Source organism: Glandiceps talaboti, chromosome 20 (genome assembly GCF_964340395.1).
Source record: "Glandiceps talaboti chromosome 20, keGlaTala1.1, whole genome shotgun sequence".
NCBI lineage: Eukaryota > Metazoa > Hemichordata > Enteropneusta > Spengelidae > Glandiceps > Glandiceps talaboti.
Genome location: NC_135568.1, coordinates 4,583,837 through 4,602,758, shown reverse-complemented (window position 1 = coordinate 4,602,758; position 18,922 = coordinate 4,583,837). Strand labels below are relative to the sequence as shown.

General features: G+C 34.2%; 1 protein-coding gene across 1 annotated transcript in view; it reads right to left on the bottom strand.

Moving 5' to 3' along the window:
- The window catches only part of LOC144450781 (alpha-catulin-like), an 87,735-nt gene that overhangs the window by 3,134 nt on the left and 65,679 nt on the right, over nucleotides 1-18,922 (bottom strand). The window contains exons 3-14 of the mRNA XM_078141499.1: nucleotides 18,062-18,237; nucleotides 14,258-14,377; nucleotides 13,694-13,783; nucleotides 13,167-13,337; nucleotides 11,213-11,416; nucleotides 9,609-9,695; nucleotides 8,910-9,068; nucleotides 8,147-8,239; nucleotides 6,977-7,127; nucleotides 6,308-6,345; nucleotides 1,190-1,246; nucleotides 254-457 (exon numbers count right to left, since the gene is read on the bottom strand). Of these exons, the coding sequence (XP_077997625.1) occupies nucleotides 254-457; nucleotides 1,190-1,246; nucleotides 6,308-6,345; nucleotides 6,977-7,127; nucleotides 8,147-8,239; nucleotides 8,910-9,068; nucleotides 9,609-9,695; nucleotides 11,213-11,416; nucleotides 13,167-13,337; nucleotides 13,694-13,783; nucleotides 14,258-14,377; nucleotides 18,062-18,237 (1,550 nt within the window). The remainder of the gene's footprint in view (nucleotides 1-253; nucleotides 458-1,189; nucleotides 1,247-6,307; nucleotides 6,346-6,976; nucleotides 7,128-8,146; nucleotides 8,240-8,909; nucleotides 9,069-9,608; nucleotides 9,696-11,212; nucleotides 11,417-13,166; nucleotides 13,338-13,693; nucleotides 13,784-14,257; nucleotides 14,378-18,061; nucleotides 18,238-18,922) is intronic.

Below are 18,922 nucleotides of genomic sequence, written 5' to 3'. Positions count from 1 at the left end.
AGTGGGAACTTGAGTAGAATTTACAACCCTTAACAAAAACACTGAGCACCTTTGCTAAAAGTCGTCATTCCAACAAATGTATTACTATGGAAAGCAAGCTATCAGCAAACTGAGATAGACACAAACTGAAAATATTGTTGATATACTACTACAGAAAGCAAGCTATATGCAAACTTAGATAGACGCAAACTAAAATTATTGCTGCAACATGTTGATATATACAGATACATATTTGTATGCTATGTTAACTTACTTCAGCTTGTATAAATAGATCCTGTGTGGTTTTCAATGGTCCTTCCCCTCTAGTAAATAAATACATAGAATACGCCATACTTGACATGTTCTTAGCTCTCTTTACTATATCATTCTCTGGATCTTCCCACTTATCAGCATCAGAATCTAACTCTGATGTCAGTAGTTTCATTTCAAGACCTGCCTTGGCAATCTTGGTTTGCTCCTACAAAAATAACAATAATTGAATGGTTTCTATCAGCAGCAGAATTTATAGAAGTAGTAACAACAAACACCTTAAAGGGTTATAATTCAATCCCTGGTCATAACATTAGTGTTATCTTATCAACGGAGTTATAAAGGATTACATAGGATTATTCTTCTGTTCTGGACCAACTTTTTATACAACTCTGCCAGACAACTGTCTGTCATGCATAGATCTTAATCCTAATCCGAAGCAGACCTTTAACACCACGATAAGTTAGATTTAATCATTCCTTGTGATTTAAAGCCCAGTTTAGATTAGGATTAAAACCTTGATATGGAAATCAGTTGTCAGTGATAGCTATACATAAAGTTGGTCCAATACAATCCTTATGGCAGGCTTCACTGATAAGATTACACTAATGCAATAACCTAGGATTTCTACCTGGCCTTGATACTAGTAACACCAAAAACAGAACTGACAAGAATAGTAAGTCTTCGTACAAAGAAACACAGAGGTAAAGATATTCAGATTGCTTTATTATATATTAACTTTTTAGGTGAAGAAGACTGATCTTGTTTAACACGCTATAGAGTTAGGCTCGGTTGGTTCTATAGCAGAACATTCTGGCTATGCACTATTCAACCATCAACCATCACCCCCCCCCCCCCCCCCATACTCCCCACCCCACCCCACCCCCCACCCCTACCCAAATCACCCATACATGTATGGCTTCAAAAAGAGCTTTCTTACCTCTGGATCTAGTTTGGCAGGCTTCAAAGCAACAGTCTTCAGAGTTGTACCATGTTTCTGTAGAAAAACAACAAAATTCATTTCTCTTAACACTCTCCCACACAAGTCAATATCATACATTGCATGGATGTGTAGAGCTTCTCTGTAACTGTATGCACTCCACCATGCCATAGACAACCAATTCACAGCTTTCAATCATAAGACCCAGGTACACCAGTTTCAATATTAGCAAGAAATGAGTTTAGTCAAGCAAGCTGTCAGAGTTCCCTGTATTGCAATGGTGTGTGGACAATAGTTATTGTACACGATAGCTATCATCAAGCCTAGCACAATTTGAGCTAGCATATCTTTTTTGATTTGTAAATAAATTTACCATGGTAAGTTTATATTTTATATTCATAGTATTTCATAGCTTTTCAAGATTCTTAAAGCAATTGCTCCATCCATTTCACGATTTTCTCTCTGGTTTTTCCTGAATTTAAACGAACGTCACTAAGAATGAGCACACAAATTGACACCACATACATTGCATAGCGTCAATTCAACATTATCATTTTCAGTCAAAATTGTTCATACAGGGAACTTTTCCAACTGTAAATGCAAAGCAGTTTATGAAGAAATAGAACAGTTCTTGATTGTTGAACTCAGATCATGTCACCAAAGTCAAATTCAACATCACCAACAGTGTCTGTATGTGTGTTTATATGCATCACACCATCAAGGTTTGCCAATTCACCACCACTACCATCAATGCACCATACAAGTCAAGGTCAAGGTCAAGGTCACCACTATGTCATTTCAATTTAATGACCAAAGTAAAGGTCAGGGTCAAATCCACAGGAAATACACCCCTGTCAGTTTACATTTATTCTAAAAGATCAAGTTTACGAATGCGATGCAAATTAAAAATCTGTTGTCTTTTATCTTAACCTGCAAATTACAGCCAAATATTAGTTAGTGTGCATAGAGATAGACAGAGAAGAGACTTTGGAGGTAGGTAGATTTCACAAGAATTTGTTAGCTTGTCTGGATTTACTTCTTTTTTACTCTGTGGATTCGAAACAACGTTGTTTTACTTACTAGCGACCCATTAGTCTGTGTTTATAATAAACAAGTGTTGCAGTAGGAAGGTATACAAGGAAATACAGAAAATCAAAGTTAGTGAAACCAAGGGTAGAAGGTCAAAGGTCATGGAAAGAAAAATGCAGGACTGTGACACAGCTCGGCAACTAAAAGAAATATTGTAAATAACAAGTGTTTGGAATGGATGATGTAAAGAAATGAACTTCAAAAAATTTAAAATGTGATTTTAGGATTCAGAAAAATGACAAGAACTGTATTTTTAAAAATGAAATATGACAGAATTATGATTTTAATGTATTTTTCTATAAAGATATGGCAGTATTATTATTTGACTTAAAAAATATAAAGAATTTTGTGATTTGTTTTTTGAGGATGAAATAATAAATAATGTTAAATAATCAATGTTGTTGTAAACACTAAAACAATAGCTGTAACTTTTGACAAATGTTTGGGTACACTTTTTATGAAATGTTAAGGTCTTTTATTTTTATTCCATTTCAATTCACCTCAAACCTTTGAAAAAATGGAGGGATTTTTATACATGTAACATGTACCCAGTGCATGCAAATCTGATTGGGAGCCAATCATCCATAATATATTGTCCAGTACAGTGACAACTTTTCAAAGTAGTTTATATACAAGTATCAAGCTGATTGGTCAATAAGTTGTAGTATAATGGCATTTTTTGGTCATGTGGGGGCGCACTACATACATGAAATTCATTCCAACATATCCAACGGAATTTGAAATGAAGCTTGTAAATTTTTGAAAATTCAAGATAACATTAATGGTACCGAGTATAATAAAGGAAGTCTGGATGAATGTTTCCAATGTTTAGTCATCGCAATGAGGCTTTTTGACAAGAAGAACAGTATTTTGGAACCAGTCAGTGAAGTGAAGCCGACTTTTCAACAGCAGGTGAATATTATAGTTACAGCTACTGTGACTTTAAGGTAACCACAGACAAACACAAAACAATGTAAATATGTATTGTAAGTAACATAAATGAAAAATAAATAACATAAATGAAACATAAATTGTAAATGAACTAACTGAAATATGAATGTTCTTAAATAAAGAACACAAAATATATTAAAATAGGCAAGAATCTAAAAAAATACAAACTTACTAGCATGTGAGAGTACAGAGCCTGAATCAAAGTCAACACAAGCAAGCAAACATTGAAAGAAAAAAAAACATAGCAAAAATTTATAACATTAGCAATTATAAGTGCTAAAAATAAAAATATTCTATTAAGATTATATTCATACATTTACATATATACATGCAAAGCAAAAACTGTTCAAGGAAATAATTTGCATATAATTTGCATATATGCATATTAATCGGACTCAAAGAAAGCTGATTTTTTTATGAACATACACTTGCATAAACAAAGTTAGTACAAAAAAGTATCTGTTTACTGATTTAAAATATGTTAAAACATGCCATTAAGAACTACACAAGCTCACAGTATTTATTGTGGTGTTCTACACAAAATTACGGATGAATTAATATATTCTGAAATGAAATGAAATAAATTATATTAAATTAAATTAAAACAACCAACAAAATAAATTTGTCGTTTCACTTGGATTACTTTATTCAAAAGTGAAAATGTTGAAAACATACAATAACGTGAATCTATTTTGTATGTGTGTATGTATGTGTGTGTATGTATGTATGTATGTATGTATGTATGTATGTATGTATGTATGTGTGTGTATGTACGTACATACGTACGTACCTACGTACCTACATACGTACGTGTGTGTGTGTGTGTATGTGTGTATGTGTGTGTGTATGTATGTATGTATGTATGTATGTGGGGAATAGCAGGTAGGAGGGGGTGTGTCATCAAAAGACAGAGTGTTTACAATATTTACATATTGAAACTGATAAAAAACAAAAAACACACTGATTGGTACAAATGAAATATTAACTCAAGTTAAAAATTAATATCAATAATTGTTCTAAACATGCAGTAAATACAAGAAGTTGATGTGAATATTAAAATTATTGTACAGTACATGCAAATTATTTTGTTTCTGTTTAACATACTTGACATCTTGTGTTTCATAATTTTGATGTAAATAACAGAAAAGGGAAGGGAAAAGGATAGGTGTCAACGTCCTGGTCGCCATAAAAAGTAAGTTATTATCAGTACCTCTATTCTACCAACCACCAAAGTTGTTATTTATACGGCCCTGTTTAAAATGATTCCTGCTACTTTCTTGAATTTAAAATGTGATTTTTTACTTTTTATTAATTTTTATTGAGACCCATGAAAAGAATACATAAAGACAATATCACTGTAAAATTGATATTACATATACACTAAAAATTATAATTATAATTATGAATATTAATTGGCAAGCCAGTTAATGTTAGTAAGATCTGTAAACAGGATTGTCAGAAACAGATACAATTTAATTTTTAAAGGTTCATAGGCTAATAAGAATTTATTTGTTGCATCTGAAAACAATCAGAGAGCCGTGTTTTTATCAAAAGTATGGAAAATATTTCATGAAGCCAATGAGCTGAGTTTTATCATAAGGTGTGGAAAGTATGAATTTAACCAATGAGCTGACCTTTATCTTAGGTAACGGGAAAGTGCTTCATTTAACCAATGAGCTGAATTTTATCTTAGGTTATGGGAAAGTAAGAATTTAACCAATGAGATGTGTTTTATCTTAGGTTGTGGGAAAGTAAGAATTTAACCAATGGGATGAATTGTATCTTAATAAAGCTATGGAAAGTACTTCTCATTTTAATCAATGAGCTGAGTTTTATCAGAACTTGTGGGAAGTATTTCATTCTCACCCAACTTATAGAGAACCATTTACTATGGTATACATATACCTAACTCTGGAGTGAAAACTATGTAGACTTTCAATAACAGTTACTGTATTATATTTGCATTCACACTTGTCAGTAACCATCATCGTAGCACAAAATTGTGCAAAAACAGGTTCATACACAAAACTATCAACACTCCCTTGAAAGATTGTGACTTGGTAGACGGTCAGATTTTGTTGATGTTTTTATCCATTTCTGTTTCAATAAGTTTATAACACTGTTTGCACTATCCATTTGGATATGTTTCATTATCCTGAAATGCACTTGATATGAATTATCAACAAGTCTCCTACATAGCCCCCAACATACTCCTGTGTAATATATGTGATACTATGCAAACATTGTTGGATGAAAAATGCAGACAAGTGAAGAGTATACAGCTGAAAAGATGAAATTGTACAATGAAGTACGACTGAACTAATGAATTTTTAGTATGAAATACTATAGAATTATATCATGTATGTAGTGTGGTTGGAATATGAAATTGTAATATGGCTGGCATTATAATGACAGTATGTGAGTTCATGATGAATGATCTATCTGGATACATTGTAACAATCTATCATAGAGTAAAGTTACATTGTATCAACACAAACACTATAACCGATACATTGTAACACAAATACACTCATACACAACAAAGTCAAGTCACATGACATCAACAATTGAGAGTTATGTTTCCATAGTCATATTCAATATCTGACATACTGTCCATATGTCTAATTGAGTTTATAGTTAGTATTTTGGCAAGAAAAGAAAGAAATACACCAAAAATAAATCTCAGTCATCCGGGAATATGTTCAGGAATTGATGATCTTCATTTCCATGGTAACAACTGTATTCCATTGGCCCAGGATGGTAGACTCTTTCAATAACTCTCGGCATGATTTCTTTACATTTCAGATCAAGATTACAACATTCATGTCTTTGGAACATCTGGTTGTGTTAATACAGACTCATGACAAAATGAAAGCATCAACTGTGGACATTCATCAGATTTCTAACATCAGGAATACAAGAAGGGGTATTTTGCATGGATGTATTTTCAGCGTGTATGTACCGGGGTAGTCCATAATGTTGTCCAGAATTTCACATCCTTACGTTCTGAGACTTTAGAGGAAAATTATGATTTGATATGATCTAATATGAAAGTGTAGATAAATGAAATCATCTTACCCCAGGCCTTGGCAGGGACAGATACACCTGTTTTTCACCTGTTGAAAATAAAGCAAAACTCCTATTTATACTAGTTTTGGTTCAGTATGGTTTGTCACTCATCTTCAAAGTCACATAAATTTATTCATTTGATGTCTTTGGTATAATACATCATATCACTTCTTTAATGTGTGTCAATCTTGAATTTAGTTTATAACAACCAACAGTTTAGTACAACAACAGAGACAGATATATAAAAAAAAAATAAATAAAAAAAAATATCCCTCCATTGTGAACTTTGACCTTTAGTACAACTAGAATCCAAAATGGCGGCATGACATAGGATGAGTATTGAGCTGACAAATGTACACTAGAGTTCATTGAAACTTTACACAATTTCACAGTACCTGCAATAGTATTTTACCTTAATATGCTAAAGGGTCTAAATAGCATGCCTACAGTAATGCATGTGTACTGTGTGTCAAAACCAGGAAACTGATAAACAAGGTGACTTAGACGGTAAAATTCTATTTCAGATGACAAGAATTCCTGAATTTATCATTTTCACTAAAACAGACCCATTGGCTAAAAAACTATCTTTCATATTTCAGAAAATCAAGGTTATCATGGTTTTTTTTTAAATATTCGCTGTCCGCAGCATCCCTTCATGCATCCCCTCATTGTATTTACCTGTTTTTCCTTGGCACACATCGTTGATCTCTTTGACTAGAAGTGATAGATCATTAATTTGTTGTTCCCAGGCTTCAGAGAAGACATCTAGATTCTCCTTGGCTATCTTACTGGTTGGATGAATAGCTAGTGTTTGGGAAGCTGATACAATCTATGATGGAGAAAAAGTTGTCTGATTTTAGGTAACGCTCAAATTCAGTGATCAAGTTATAATCAAGCACCTTTCTTCACATAATATTATGTCATCCAAAATTACTAAATTTCAGTTATATCATTAATATTCAGACATACTGTCGTATTATTGCTAAATATGGTTATAAGTTCATATCAGTCATCACATGGTCACCTCATGATTGTGACATGATCATCACATGGCTGCCACATGATCACCTCATGGTCATGTTACAGTCAAATGAGTGCTGTTTTTAGCAGCATTATGAACACATACACAATAACCATGACAACCATGCCATGTCATAGACACACCACAGTCATTCCTAGACATATCACAATCACTACATAATCCATTGACTATATTATACAGTGTGTATCTTACCTCCTAACACCTCAAGTTACTTTCTACATAGTGATTATTCTACAATGTACCCTTACCTGTGGTCCTAGCACCCTCATGTTACTTTCTACATAGTGATTATTCTACAGTGTACCCTTACCTGTGGTCCTAGCACCCTCATGTTACTTTCTACATAGTGATTATTCTACAATGTACCCTTACCTGTGGTCCTAGCACCCTCATGTTACTTTCTACATAGTGATTATTCTACAATGTACCCTTACCTGTGGTCCTAGCACCCTCATGTTACTTTCTACATAGTGATTATTCTACAATGTACCCTTACCTGTGGTCCTAGCACCCTCATGTTACTTTCTACATAGTGATTATTCTACAATGTACCCTTACCTGTGGTCCTAGCACCCTCATGTTACTTTCTACATAGTGATTATTCTACAATGTACCCTTACCTGTGGTCCTAGCACCCTCATGTTACTTTCTACATAGTGATTATTCTACAGTGTACCCTTACCTGTGGTCCTAGCACCCTCATGTTACTTTCTACATAGTGATTATTCTACAATGTACCCTTACCTGTGGTCCTAGCACCCTCATGTTACTTTCTACATTGTGATTATTCTACAGTGTACCCTTACCTGTGGTCCTAGCACCCTCATGTTACTTTCTGCATACTCAGCAGTAATTTGAAGAGGTGGGTTTCCTGCTATATGCCTCAATAACCTACAGGCCTAAAGTGGAGCAAAGAAACAACATACAAATATCAGTCTCTATACTGTTTTATAGTGTGACAATGTCTTTACGAGTCAAAGCATCCACCAAAACAAAGATGTGTGTCTGTTAGACACAGATGAACAAGTACTGAAAAATCAAAAATCCACAGAAAATTTGATTTGAAAGCCTAACTCTTTTAGATTTAAAGTCTGTTGTACAATTATATCACGCTGTAAATTCTGGTCATGGGAAATACAGATATATAAAATAGTTCCATCTTTACTAACCAGTCACTCAGACAGCAGATCACGATAACAAATGTGATACAATCAGGGCTAGAAATTAACTTTTTTCTTTAGTAGTCCTAGTGGGCTACCAATTTCAGAAAGTGGTAGCCCAAGGATGGTGACCAATAGTCCCATATTCCTCAACTGAAAACAGAGCTCCTCTATTGGAAATGTGTTGTTATGAAAATAATTTATGTCTGTAAATCTTCCATCATCAGTGATAGCCTGAGTGGGCTACCAGCTGCAAATTATGGTAGCTCCATGACAAGAATTGGTAGTTTGTGGACAAGGGAGTACTGTTGATTTTGAGCCCGGACAATGGTAGTATGGGATAAAGCAACACTTTGTCAGGTTGTGATGAAATCTTTAAAAAATACTGGTACAAAAATCAAGTGCTTACTTCTTGTAACTGTTCAGAATGCTCTGTAAATTTACAGGAGAATTCTTCCACTTTGTCAACATCACCAGCAACACCACCGTTCTTTAGTTGTGTTAACAAATCATGGTCCTCGTTATTCTGGAAGATTTCTGAAGCTTGGTCTAAGGCTGTGTCTTGTAACTATGGCGATAGATAAACAAGTTACACACAATAATAATAATAAAAATATTTACAAATAATAAAAATCACTTTCTGATCGTTACCCCTGGCATGGAGCATTCAGCACAGAGGCCCCTTCTAGTTCCTCAACTCCCTGGGGAGCACTCACCTAATTGCAGTCGTTGTAAGCACATGTGATTAAGATCCTTCACATAGCAGCATATATCCTACCAGGTCTCCAATTATACATCTGGGTTGACTGTAGCATAGTCACACTTCAATTCTTACCCAAGGATTTCAGCCATTCAGAAATAAATGACAGCAATGAGGGGCTTGAAACCAGCAATACGCTGATTCAAACCAGCAACTCTAACCATTTAACCATCCTCAGACCACTAAAAAGTGGTCTGAGAATCATTATAACTTCATGATCGAATAATTAAGCACTTATAAATACAAAACCTTAGAATTTGCACAAATCTAACATCGCACTTAATTCACAACACAATATCTCATGTTAACAATCTGATGAATTTTTATATAAAACTTCAAAAATCTTACTTGTTTCTTGAGATCGTGGGTAATTTTACACATTTTGATGATAGCTGTCTCTAATTCTTCTGTTGGATGTAAACTTTCTTTCCTCTCCTGAAAAGAAACAAACAAACAAAAATAAGGTTGTGAATACATATATATACGTAATGTTAAGATTGCATTTGCCTATTACAAAGTGGCATTTTGGCCATTCTCTGCTCAGTCAATATACAAATACATATACACAGTCAAACTTATTTAGAGACATATCAATGTCAACACAACATGATAGAGCTGCTGAAATATGCACTTTGATTCAGAGGATTTGTAACTACACCTGCAGTGTTTTTTCAATTATTACCCTAAAGTTTGTCATAATTATTTTTCATGAAACCAGTACCAGTAACCATAGGGGACAGCAAATATGTGATCAATTGATTGATTGCTTGCTCAATTGATTGACTGCTCACTTGATTGATTGATTGATTAAGATTAAAGAAGAAATAAATAAACTTTCATGAACTGTTGTCCTCTTCCTACCTGTTCTCACTTTGTATTGACTGAATAAAGACACCTTGTCTAATCCATGGTTTTATCTAACTGTAAACCTATCCCACATGTAGTGTCAGTTACACTGTACATTGACAGTTCATCTCAGCTCCTAGGGGATTTTCCCACCAAGTCAACACCCAATCGCACACTAATAAGGTGTCCACTTGGTGCTATAATCCCAGAGGAGCTACTATGCAATAATCCCCTAGGAGCTAAGACACACTGCCAGTATGACAGGAAGAGGACAAAAGTTCATGAAAATATATTTATTTCTTTGCTTTAATAAAATCCAGCCAGCCAACCAACCAACCAACCAACCAACCAACCAACCAACCAATCAATCAATCAATCAATCAATCAATCAATCAATCAATCAATCAATCAATCACATGGTTGCTATACCCTGTGGTTACTGTCATATAAAATACAAATATTCAAACATAAAACATAATTATCTATTTAAAACAATACCAGAAACTCCATAAGTTAGAAACTGTGTCCCTTATAATTCTCTTTGGAGGTCACTAAATATGCAAATTATCAGCACAGTTTCATTGTTTCATATTTGAAGTGCATTACGTACAATATAGCACTCTACATGCAGACATCTCAAGTAATTTACCATGCATCAAACTATTCAAAATGCACACCACAGTGGAAAGATATACTAAATTAAGAATGACCAAACTTTACCTGAAATGATTTGTTTCAGTTATAGCTCACAAAGACTCCAATAAGTATGGTTATATTTATACTGTGCAGTGATAGGCACAACTAGGGCCAACTTTAAAATTTATATGGGTTTGTGTGCTTACTTCTCAGTTCTCTGTGTATTTCTACTTATATGTGAAGGTATGTGTGTGTGTGTGTGTGTGTGTGTGTGTGTGTGTGTGTGTGTGTGTGTGTGTGTGTGTGTTTGTGTGTGTGTGTGTGCATGTGCATGCGTGCATGTGTCTGTCTATCTGTCTGTCTGCATGTCTGTGTGTCTGTCTGTGTTTGTATCTATCTGTCTGTCTGTGTCTGTGTCTGTGTCTGTGTCTGTGTCTGTGTCTGTGTCTGTGTCTGTATGTGATACTTACAATAGCTAGTCCTATCTTTGCTAGTGTGTGTAATTCCATCTTGGCTCTGTCACAGTATGATAATATTTTCTCTCTGTGTTCATGTGAAGTGTAGGCAGAATCAGTAAAATCCTGGGTTGCATCGATAATCTGATCTAAGGCACGAACTAATTTATCCCTGCTGGGGGCATCAGCTTGAGTTACTCGTGACGATTCTACCAAATCCTGTCAAAATAGAATGAAATGGCAGTCATTATGAATACTACTGGGACAGCACAACTTACATGTATCAAGGAAATGTTTATCTCTGTTTTAATGTCAAACCATAGCTTCATGGAATCTTGGCTAATTTTAGGACATACAAGGATATTATGACAATGTTTTAGTTAGTTTTTTTTTTTTTTTTTTTTTTTTTTTTTGGGGGGGGGGGAATGAGGATGGGGGAGGGGATCGAGTATAGGAAAATTTGAATAAATTTTAATACATTGTATATCATTTTGATGGCAAACCCTGGTAACATCACAAGGGAATTTTTTAGATAGATTTAAGTATTGCTGTCTTAACAAAAATCCTTGTATGGAACCTCAGTAAAATGAAAAACAAACATAGGACTGGTATTAGATTTTATCCTGAACACAAAACTGTTATTTCGATCACATCTCTTGTATTTGTGACATCTGTTATCATTGGATGACATTCATGTAGTATTAGTAACATCTAAAAGAATATATGTCAGCAAATATTCAAAGTTATCGAAATTACTTTTTTCATTTACAAAAGAATTAAACAAAAGCAAATTTTTCATATCATAATTCAATGTATATAATAACATTGTGAAATTAAATATAATTGTGACGAAACACTAATTTTGTACTTGTATTCAGGAAGAAAAGGTGGAAATTTTGTCAATTTTCTAACTCCAGGGCAACTATATTTTTGAGTATGACTTTCTTGACAGTCAATAAATTCACAACAAACAAACAAACAAACAAACAAACAAACAAACAAAATTATAGTTATATGTTTTTGTACAATCCTGACATGAATGAAATGGAAAAGGCAATCTGAAATCTACAACAAAATGTTCTAAAAATGTACACTATGTTGTTTAGAAACCTCTTAAGAATGGTAAATCCCAAGGCTGTCGTTCCAAACACAGTCTGGCGCCACTGTGTCTGGGCCAGGCTAAAAGCTGTGATATTAATTTCTAATACCTTGTGTCAGAAAAGTGTCCCAGTAATTTCATAATGACTAGAGAGAGATGACATGCATTACAGTTCAGCTTTACATGCCTATCAAGCAAATCACATACATATATCTCATACCATCGCTAGAATATGCGCAGTACTTTGATAACAGCCGTATTTGACAGGCCAAGCGTTTTGATATATAGCTACAGGTGAGGTACTTATACTAAAGAGATTAAAGTCACTTTTTAAAAAAAAAAACATGAATACAGCTATAAGTTTTACTCATTCTATTTACCATATTGATACCTTTATATGTATGGTTCTACACATGGGAACACTTGTATGATCACCAAGGAATATATCAGACAAGTATACTGTGTTTTTTGCTAAGATTTGGGCACCCTTGTAAAAAAAATGGGAAATCAGATAAAACAGGCATAGTTGCCATCAGCATGTACCATAATTTTGGTCAGTGTCCCTGGTTAAATGACTGAGGAACTGGTTGATGGCGTTATATGACCTTATTTGGGGCAAAGGTAACCAGTCACAGGTCTAAGCCTATAACATCAGCCCATAATATCACATGACTAAACTGAGCCAATTGGATCAATCAACAAGATCATGTGACAACACTATGAGCCAATGACATATGTCCATACACCCACATGATCAAACTATATATATGAACCAATGGGCTTGGTCCACAAGATCATGTGACCAAACTATTAGCCAATGAGTAACAGTTATCTCTGCTATCCAAAGCATGATAGATATAGATGACTTACGGTGAAATCTTTGAGTATATTGTGCATAATAAGCGGTGTAAAGGGACCATTCTGAGTAATACGATCATCCATTACAACTACATGTATCATATCCAATGCTCGTCTCATTTGGTTAAAGACACCTTCCCGATTTTCTCTGGCTGATTCACAGTCTGGATGTCGTAGACATGTCTGAAAATATCACACAAGGAAAATGTCAAAATAAATAACAGTGAATAGTCATTGTTTGTGTGTGTGTGTGTGTGTGTGTGTGTGGGGGGGGGGGGGGGGGGGGGGGGTAGGTGGTCTCCAGCATTTGTGGATAACTTATTATGAAGCTCTTTTTGACCAAAATAAACCTTGTTAGAAATGGGTAGATGTTTGGGCACCTTGACATCACATCCCAGTCTAAATTTCATTCTGAAAAGTCAAAAACCATATGCTGTATTTCCAGTATCTTGAATTTAACAACATATCTACCTTGGACACTGGTTCAGTATTCATAGCACGATGTTCTGTATTTTATTTGTCATCCTAAATGGTCTTACCTTGCACGAGGTCAGTAACATCATAGTAGATTTTTCTAAGACTGCTCTAGCAGCTCCCATTTTGGCCCTGAGTTTCTCGTCTTTCAGGTCCTATAATAACAAAGTCAAATACAAATTGAACTGACAAAATCAATTTAGCCACTAGAGGGCGCTGTCCTTAGATATGAACATGACTTGTTGATGGTTTACAAAAAATTATTTTAAAAAACATTATCATTCCAAAAATACCTCAGAAAATATTGCTATGAAATATAAAATATTTATGAATTAAACAAATTTTTTGTACAGGAATCGAATGCAAAAATATGACAAACAATCTGTTACGGCACTGAATAATTGGTACATTATCCTAGTGCAGTGAATCCAGCAAGAGTGGTCAAAAGTGAAACAAAGCAGATATCCCATTCACATTATGGTGAAATGTTTATTTTATTCAACCATCAATCATACCAGATAGTTCAAATATACACATTGACAGACAGGAAAAGGACTTGTCATAATGAAATGTGAACTCTAATTTTCACTTTCTATGAACATCATAAGATGAGCTGTACTTATACTTACATTTTGTCTATCACCAGTAAGATGTGCTAGTTCTACCATTTCACTTCCAAACTGACTGAAAGCCTGTACAAAGTCTGTAAAATTACTGACAATCTCCAATTTATTTAGACTAGTTGATACCTATAATAGAATGAAGATAAAGAAAACAACATCAGGTAGAGATGCCTACAAGAGCTTACATTCGTTTTTTGTATGGGTAACACACACATATACACACACACACACACACACACACACACACACACACACACACACACACACACACACACACACAACAGTACATACATACATACATACATACATACATACATACACATATCTACACATACATACACTACACAACACAGACAGACTGAGACAGACACTCACAGACAGACAGACAGACAGACAGACAGACAGACACAGACAGACAGACAGACAGACAGACAGACAGACAGACAGACAGACAGACAGACAGACAGACAGACAGACAGACAGACAGACAGACAGACAGACACAATTTTATATCATACTTTCCATACTGTGTTCATACTGCTTTACAATTATAACCCTAGTCTCAGACCAACATTGACACAACTACAGTACCCTGTTTTATTCTTTCTCAACTACCTAGGGAGTACACCTCTAGTAAATGCGTAGGATTAAATCCTTCACTGCACTTTTATCCTACCAGATCCCCATTTATACAGCTGGGTTAACAGGAGCACAATTATGGTTCAAGTTTTACCCAAAGATTTAAATCGTTCAGAAACAAACAGTAGTGGTAAATATTGGAACCTAGTACAACCTATAGATTCTACGTTGGCAATGCTAATCATCCAACCATCACGACTCAACATTTCATGCTAATTTAACTGACTGTGTACAAAAGAATAAGGCTATGACATTTTGCTGTATAGAAATGTGCAATTATTTCCAACAAGCTGTCCCCCGGGGCCAGGGAACACTTTCACACATAAAAGTGTACAATTAAAAATATTAATTACTAATGGACGTAATTAAGTGTGATTGCTAATGGCATAAATCAATATTCATTAGTACATAATATAGGAGATGATTCCTTTGTTACAAGCTACAAACTCCATTGGAATGTAACGTTTTAAAATCTGCACTAGTTGCAATTGGGACATTTTTTTCATCAACTGACCAACGATATAGTCACTAAAACTTGATCAATTACTTATACAAGACATTGTATGTTTTAATTCGTGGTCAATATTATCTGTAGCTAGTATAGTGGAAAGTTTAAATCTTGAGTGAAAATCTTGGTTTTGAATCTGTCACCATGTTATTAAAAACTGTACTAGTTGTAACTGGAGTATCATTTTTCGTACAGACAGCCACAATATATTCACTGAAAATTGCTAAAAATACTAATAATTAAACATTGTACACAGTAATCAGTGGTTGATATTATCCATAAGCAGTCCAGAAACAGCTTAAAATCATGATCACTGTTGAGGGAGCTGACTTTTGAGTGTGGACCCAAAATTAGATTTGATATAATTATAATGTATACAGCTACAAAAAATATGTCCATCTATCCACAATTGATACAATAGAGTTTGCAATGTACAATATTATAAGTAAATTATTTTACCTAACAAAACATTTTTTTTTTAAATGTTCCAGTTGCAGATAGTGCAGCTTTAACGATATATTAAACTAAATCTCCTTGTCATCATAAATCACACAAAGTAAATCTTATAAAACAAAAATACATTAAAGAAATCAACATATATCAAATTGAAATATTGTGACTTTAAATTCTCAAGTTATCAAAATATTGAAATTAAATTCTGATCAAATATGATGATTTACAGAGATACATTAAATAGATTATTTTTTCATAAAAAGTATGAATTTTACTGATATCTCAAATAACTAAAACCATAAAACTAAATCATAGAGAACTTAAAGTGAAGTTAATTTATCAAGCACTTAAGAAATCCTAATAAAATTTTATGGTTCATTTAAAAGTCTATCCCACTGGAATAATAGCAATATGGAACAACAGTGTCTTTTCCATTGATTTACTGTGTATGTACACAAAGTGGCACAAGCTGAATTTATGAGCTCTTTTTATGTGGGTCAAAAACTGCATTAAAACCTTGATTACACTATTTTAGTATTATGTCAATATCAATGTATGCATTCAATGACTTTTGAATACTGTAGTCTGGTGTTATTAGCATAGGTAATGGCATTGACAAATTGTCTTGATGTTTTAGTATACAAACACTACATTCTTACTTTACTTACCTATAATTGTTTTGTTGTACTTTGTTATTTGTCTTTTAAATGTACTTTATACTTGTATGCTATTTCTATGGCAATTTTTCATACAAACATACATATATACGTAGTGCATAGACACATAAATACACACACATACACACACAGATACACATACACAAACACACACATTACATACATACATACATACATACATACATACATACATACATACATACATACATACATACATACATACATACATACATACATACATACATACATACATACATACATACATACATACATACATACATACATACATACATACATACATACATACATACATACATACATACACTGTATTTCAGAGCTTTCAAAATTCAAATTGGCTACTGAGAGGTGAGAAGAGTTCAACATCAATAAATGTACATACATCCTGTAAGTATATTTGAGTGGTCACATAACTCTGAGTGTTATACATCTCCAGGTGTTCAATTCACAACTACAATATCACACATCATAAGACATGGAGTGGGAAACCAGGGCAAATAACCTTTCCTTGACCCCTTCCATTATCCCCTTCAAACTCTATGCATAGTTATTACGTTGTTGTGAAAAGATTTAGCTGTGGGAATGTGACGGCATAATTTCAAGATTTACACATCACTTCATGTTTGCATGATTTACATTTTCCTTGTACTTGTGTCATTGTGCTTGTGAAATTACTACGAGGACCGATTCTAATACATGTACATGGATAAATGGTTGCCGAGTAGCTATCCTTTCAAAGCTGAATGCATTTTCTATTTTGGCTTACTGATAGATACGGTATGGGCTAAAAGTAGCTGGATGTGAGCAATCAACTAGAGAAAGTATTTTTTATCCATCTCAAGTCTATGAATAACAGATGAAGAAAACGAGATACATCTGTGAGTGTCCATGGAGTATGTCTGGAAGTAACTGTTAACTTGTATCACAACATATGTACCATATCAGTATAGTGTTATTTCTATAATATTAAATCATCCTCTTTCAAGACATATCAGGTGTTAGGAAATTGTATACCAGTACTCTACATGTAGTCTCAATGTTGTCTGTCCATCTATCTATTTGTCTGTGTCTCTGTCAGTCAGTCACTCAGTCTGTCTGTCAGTGTCTGTCTGTCTGTCTGTCTGTCTGTCTCTCGCTCTCTCTTCTTCCTGTCTATCTGTATGTATGTATGTATGTATGTATGTATGTATGTATGTATGTATGTATGTATGTATGTATGTATGTATGTATGTATGTATGTATGTATGTATGTATGTATGTATGTATGTATGTATGTATGTATGTATGTATGTATGTATGTATGTATGTATGTATGTACATACATACATACATACATACATACGTATGTACGTACATACATGTCTGCCTGCGTCTGTGTCTGTCCATCTGTTTCTGCCTACCTGCCTGCCTGTCTGTTAGTTTGTTTGTCTGTCTGTCTGTCTGTCTGTCTGTCTCTGTTTTGTCTGTGTGATGTGGCTGACTTCTATCTTCCACTGTATAAATGACCAGACTTACCTTATCTTTAGCTCTGTTTAATTGTTTTACAACTACTCTATCAGCTAGAAGTAAAACTCTAGTAACGGCAGATAACAATCCCCTAGCTGCTCGCACCATAGCACTCTTCTCTGTGTAATTGCCATACTGTCCACTTTCATCATACTGGATATCTGTTAGTTTGGCTATATTTTGACCTGTGCAAGTGTAAACACACAAAAATAACAGTTTATACTTTCATCGTATATCTAATATTTTCTATCAACATTGATATTAACATTCTTGAAACACTACACTGTTGAAATTTTGTAAGGATGACACAGAAACTTTGTTCCACACCTACAGACTTGTTCACCAATCTGGTGGTCTGGGTTGGTCACATGACTCACCACTGGAATCATGTGATGGCATCCCACATATGAGAGGAAATATTTCAACAGTGTGTAGTATTTCAAAAGTTCAGATTTCAATGTTGATACAGTAAGCTACACAGATATAGCTTGCATCAATATTATAGTTTGTGGTCAATAAGTACCAATGCTAGTACCAGTGCAGGTCCACGCAAGGGATACTAATTAGACAGTACGTGGCGTACTATTTTTTGGAAGGTGCTACATCAAATATATATATATGTTATTGTTGTTTGGCTATACATGTACACTGCACTAAAACACCATGTGTACAATTACAGGTGTATACACATCAACAATGTTTCAGTCTACAGGAAATGTTGGCAATTTTACTCATTTTGTAAAGAACTATATTGTCTACTATCTGGTTAAATTCTGATGCAGGAATATCGCTTGATTCGTTTATTGACTTCAGTATAATATCGTTTGTTTTTTTATTTCATCATTCTGGGAGCATTCATCTCTCAAGCCA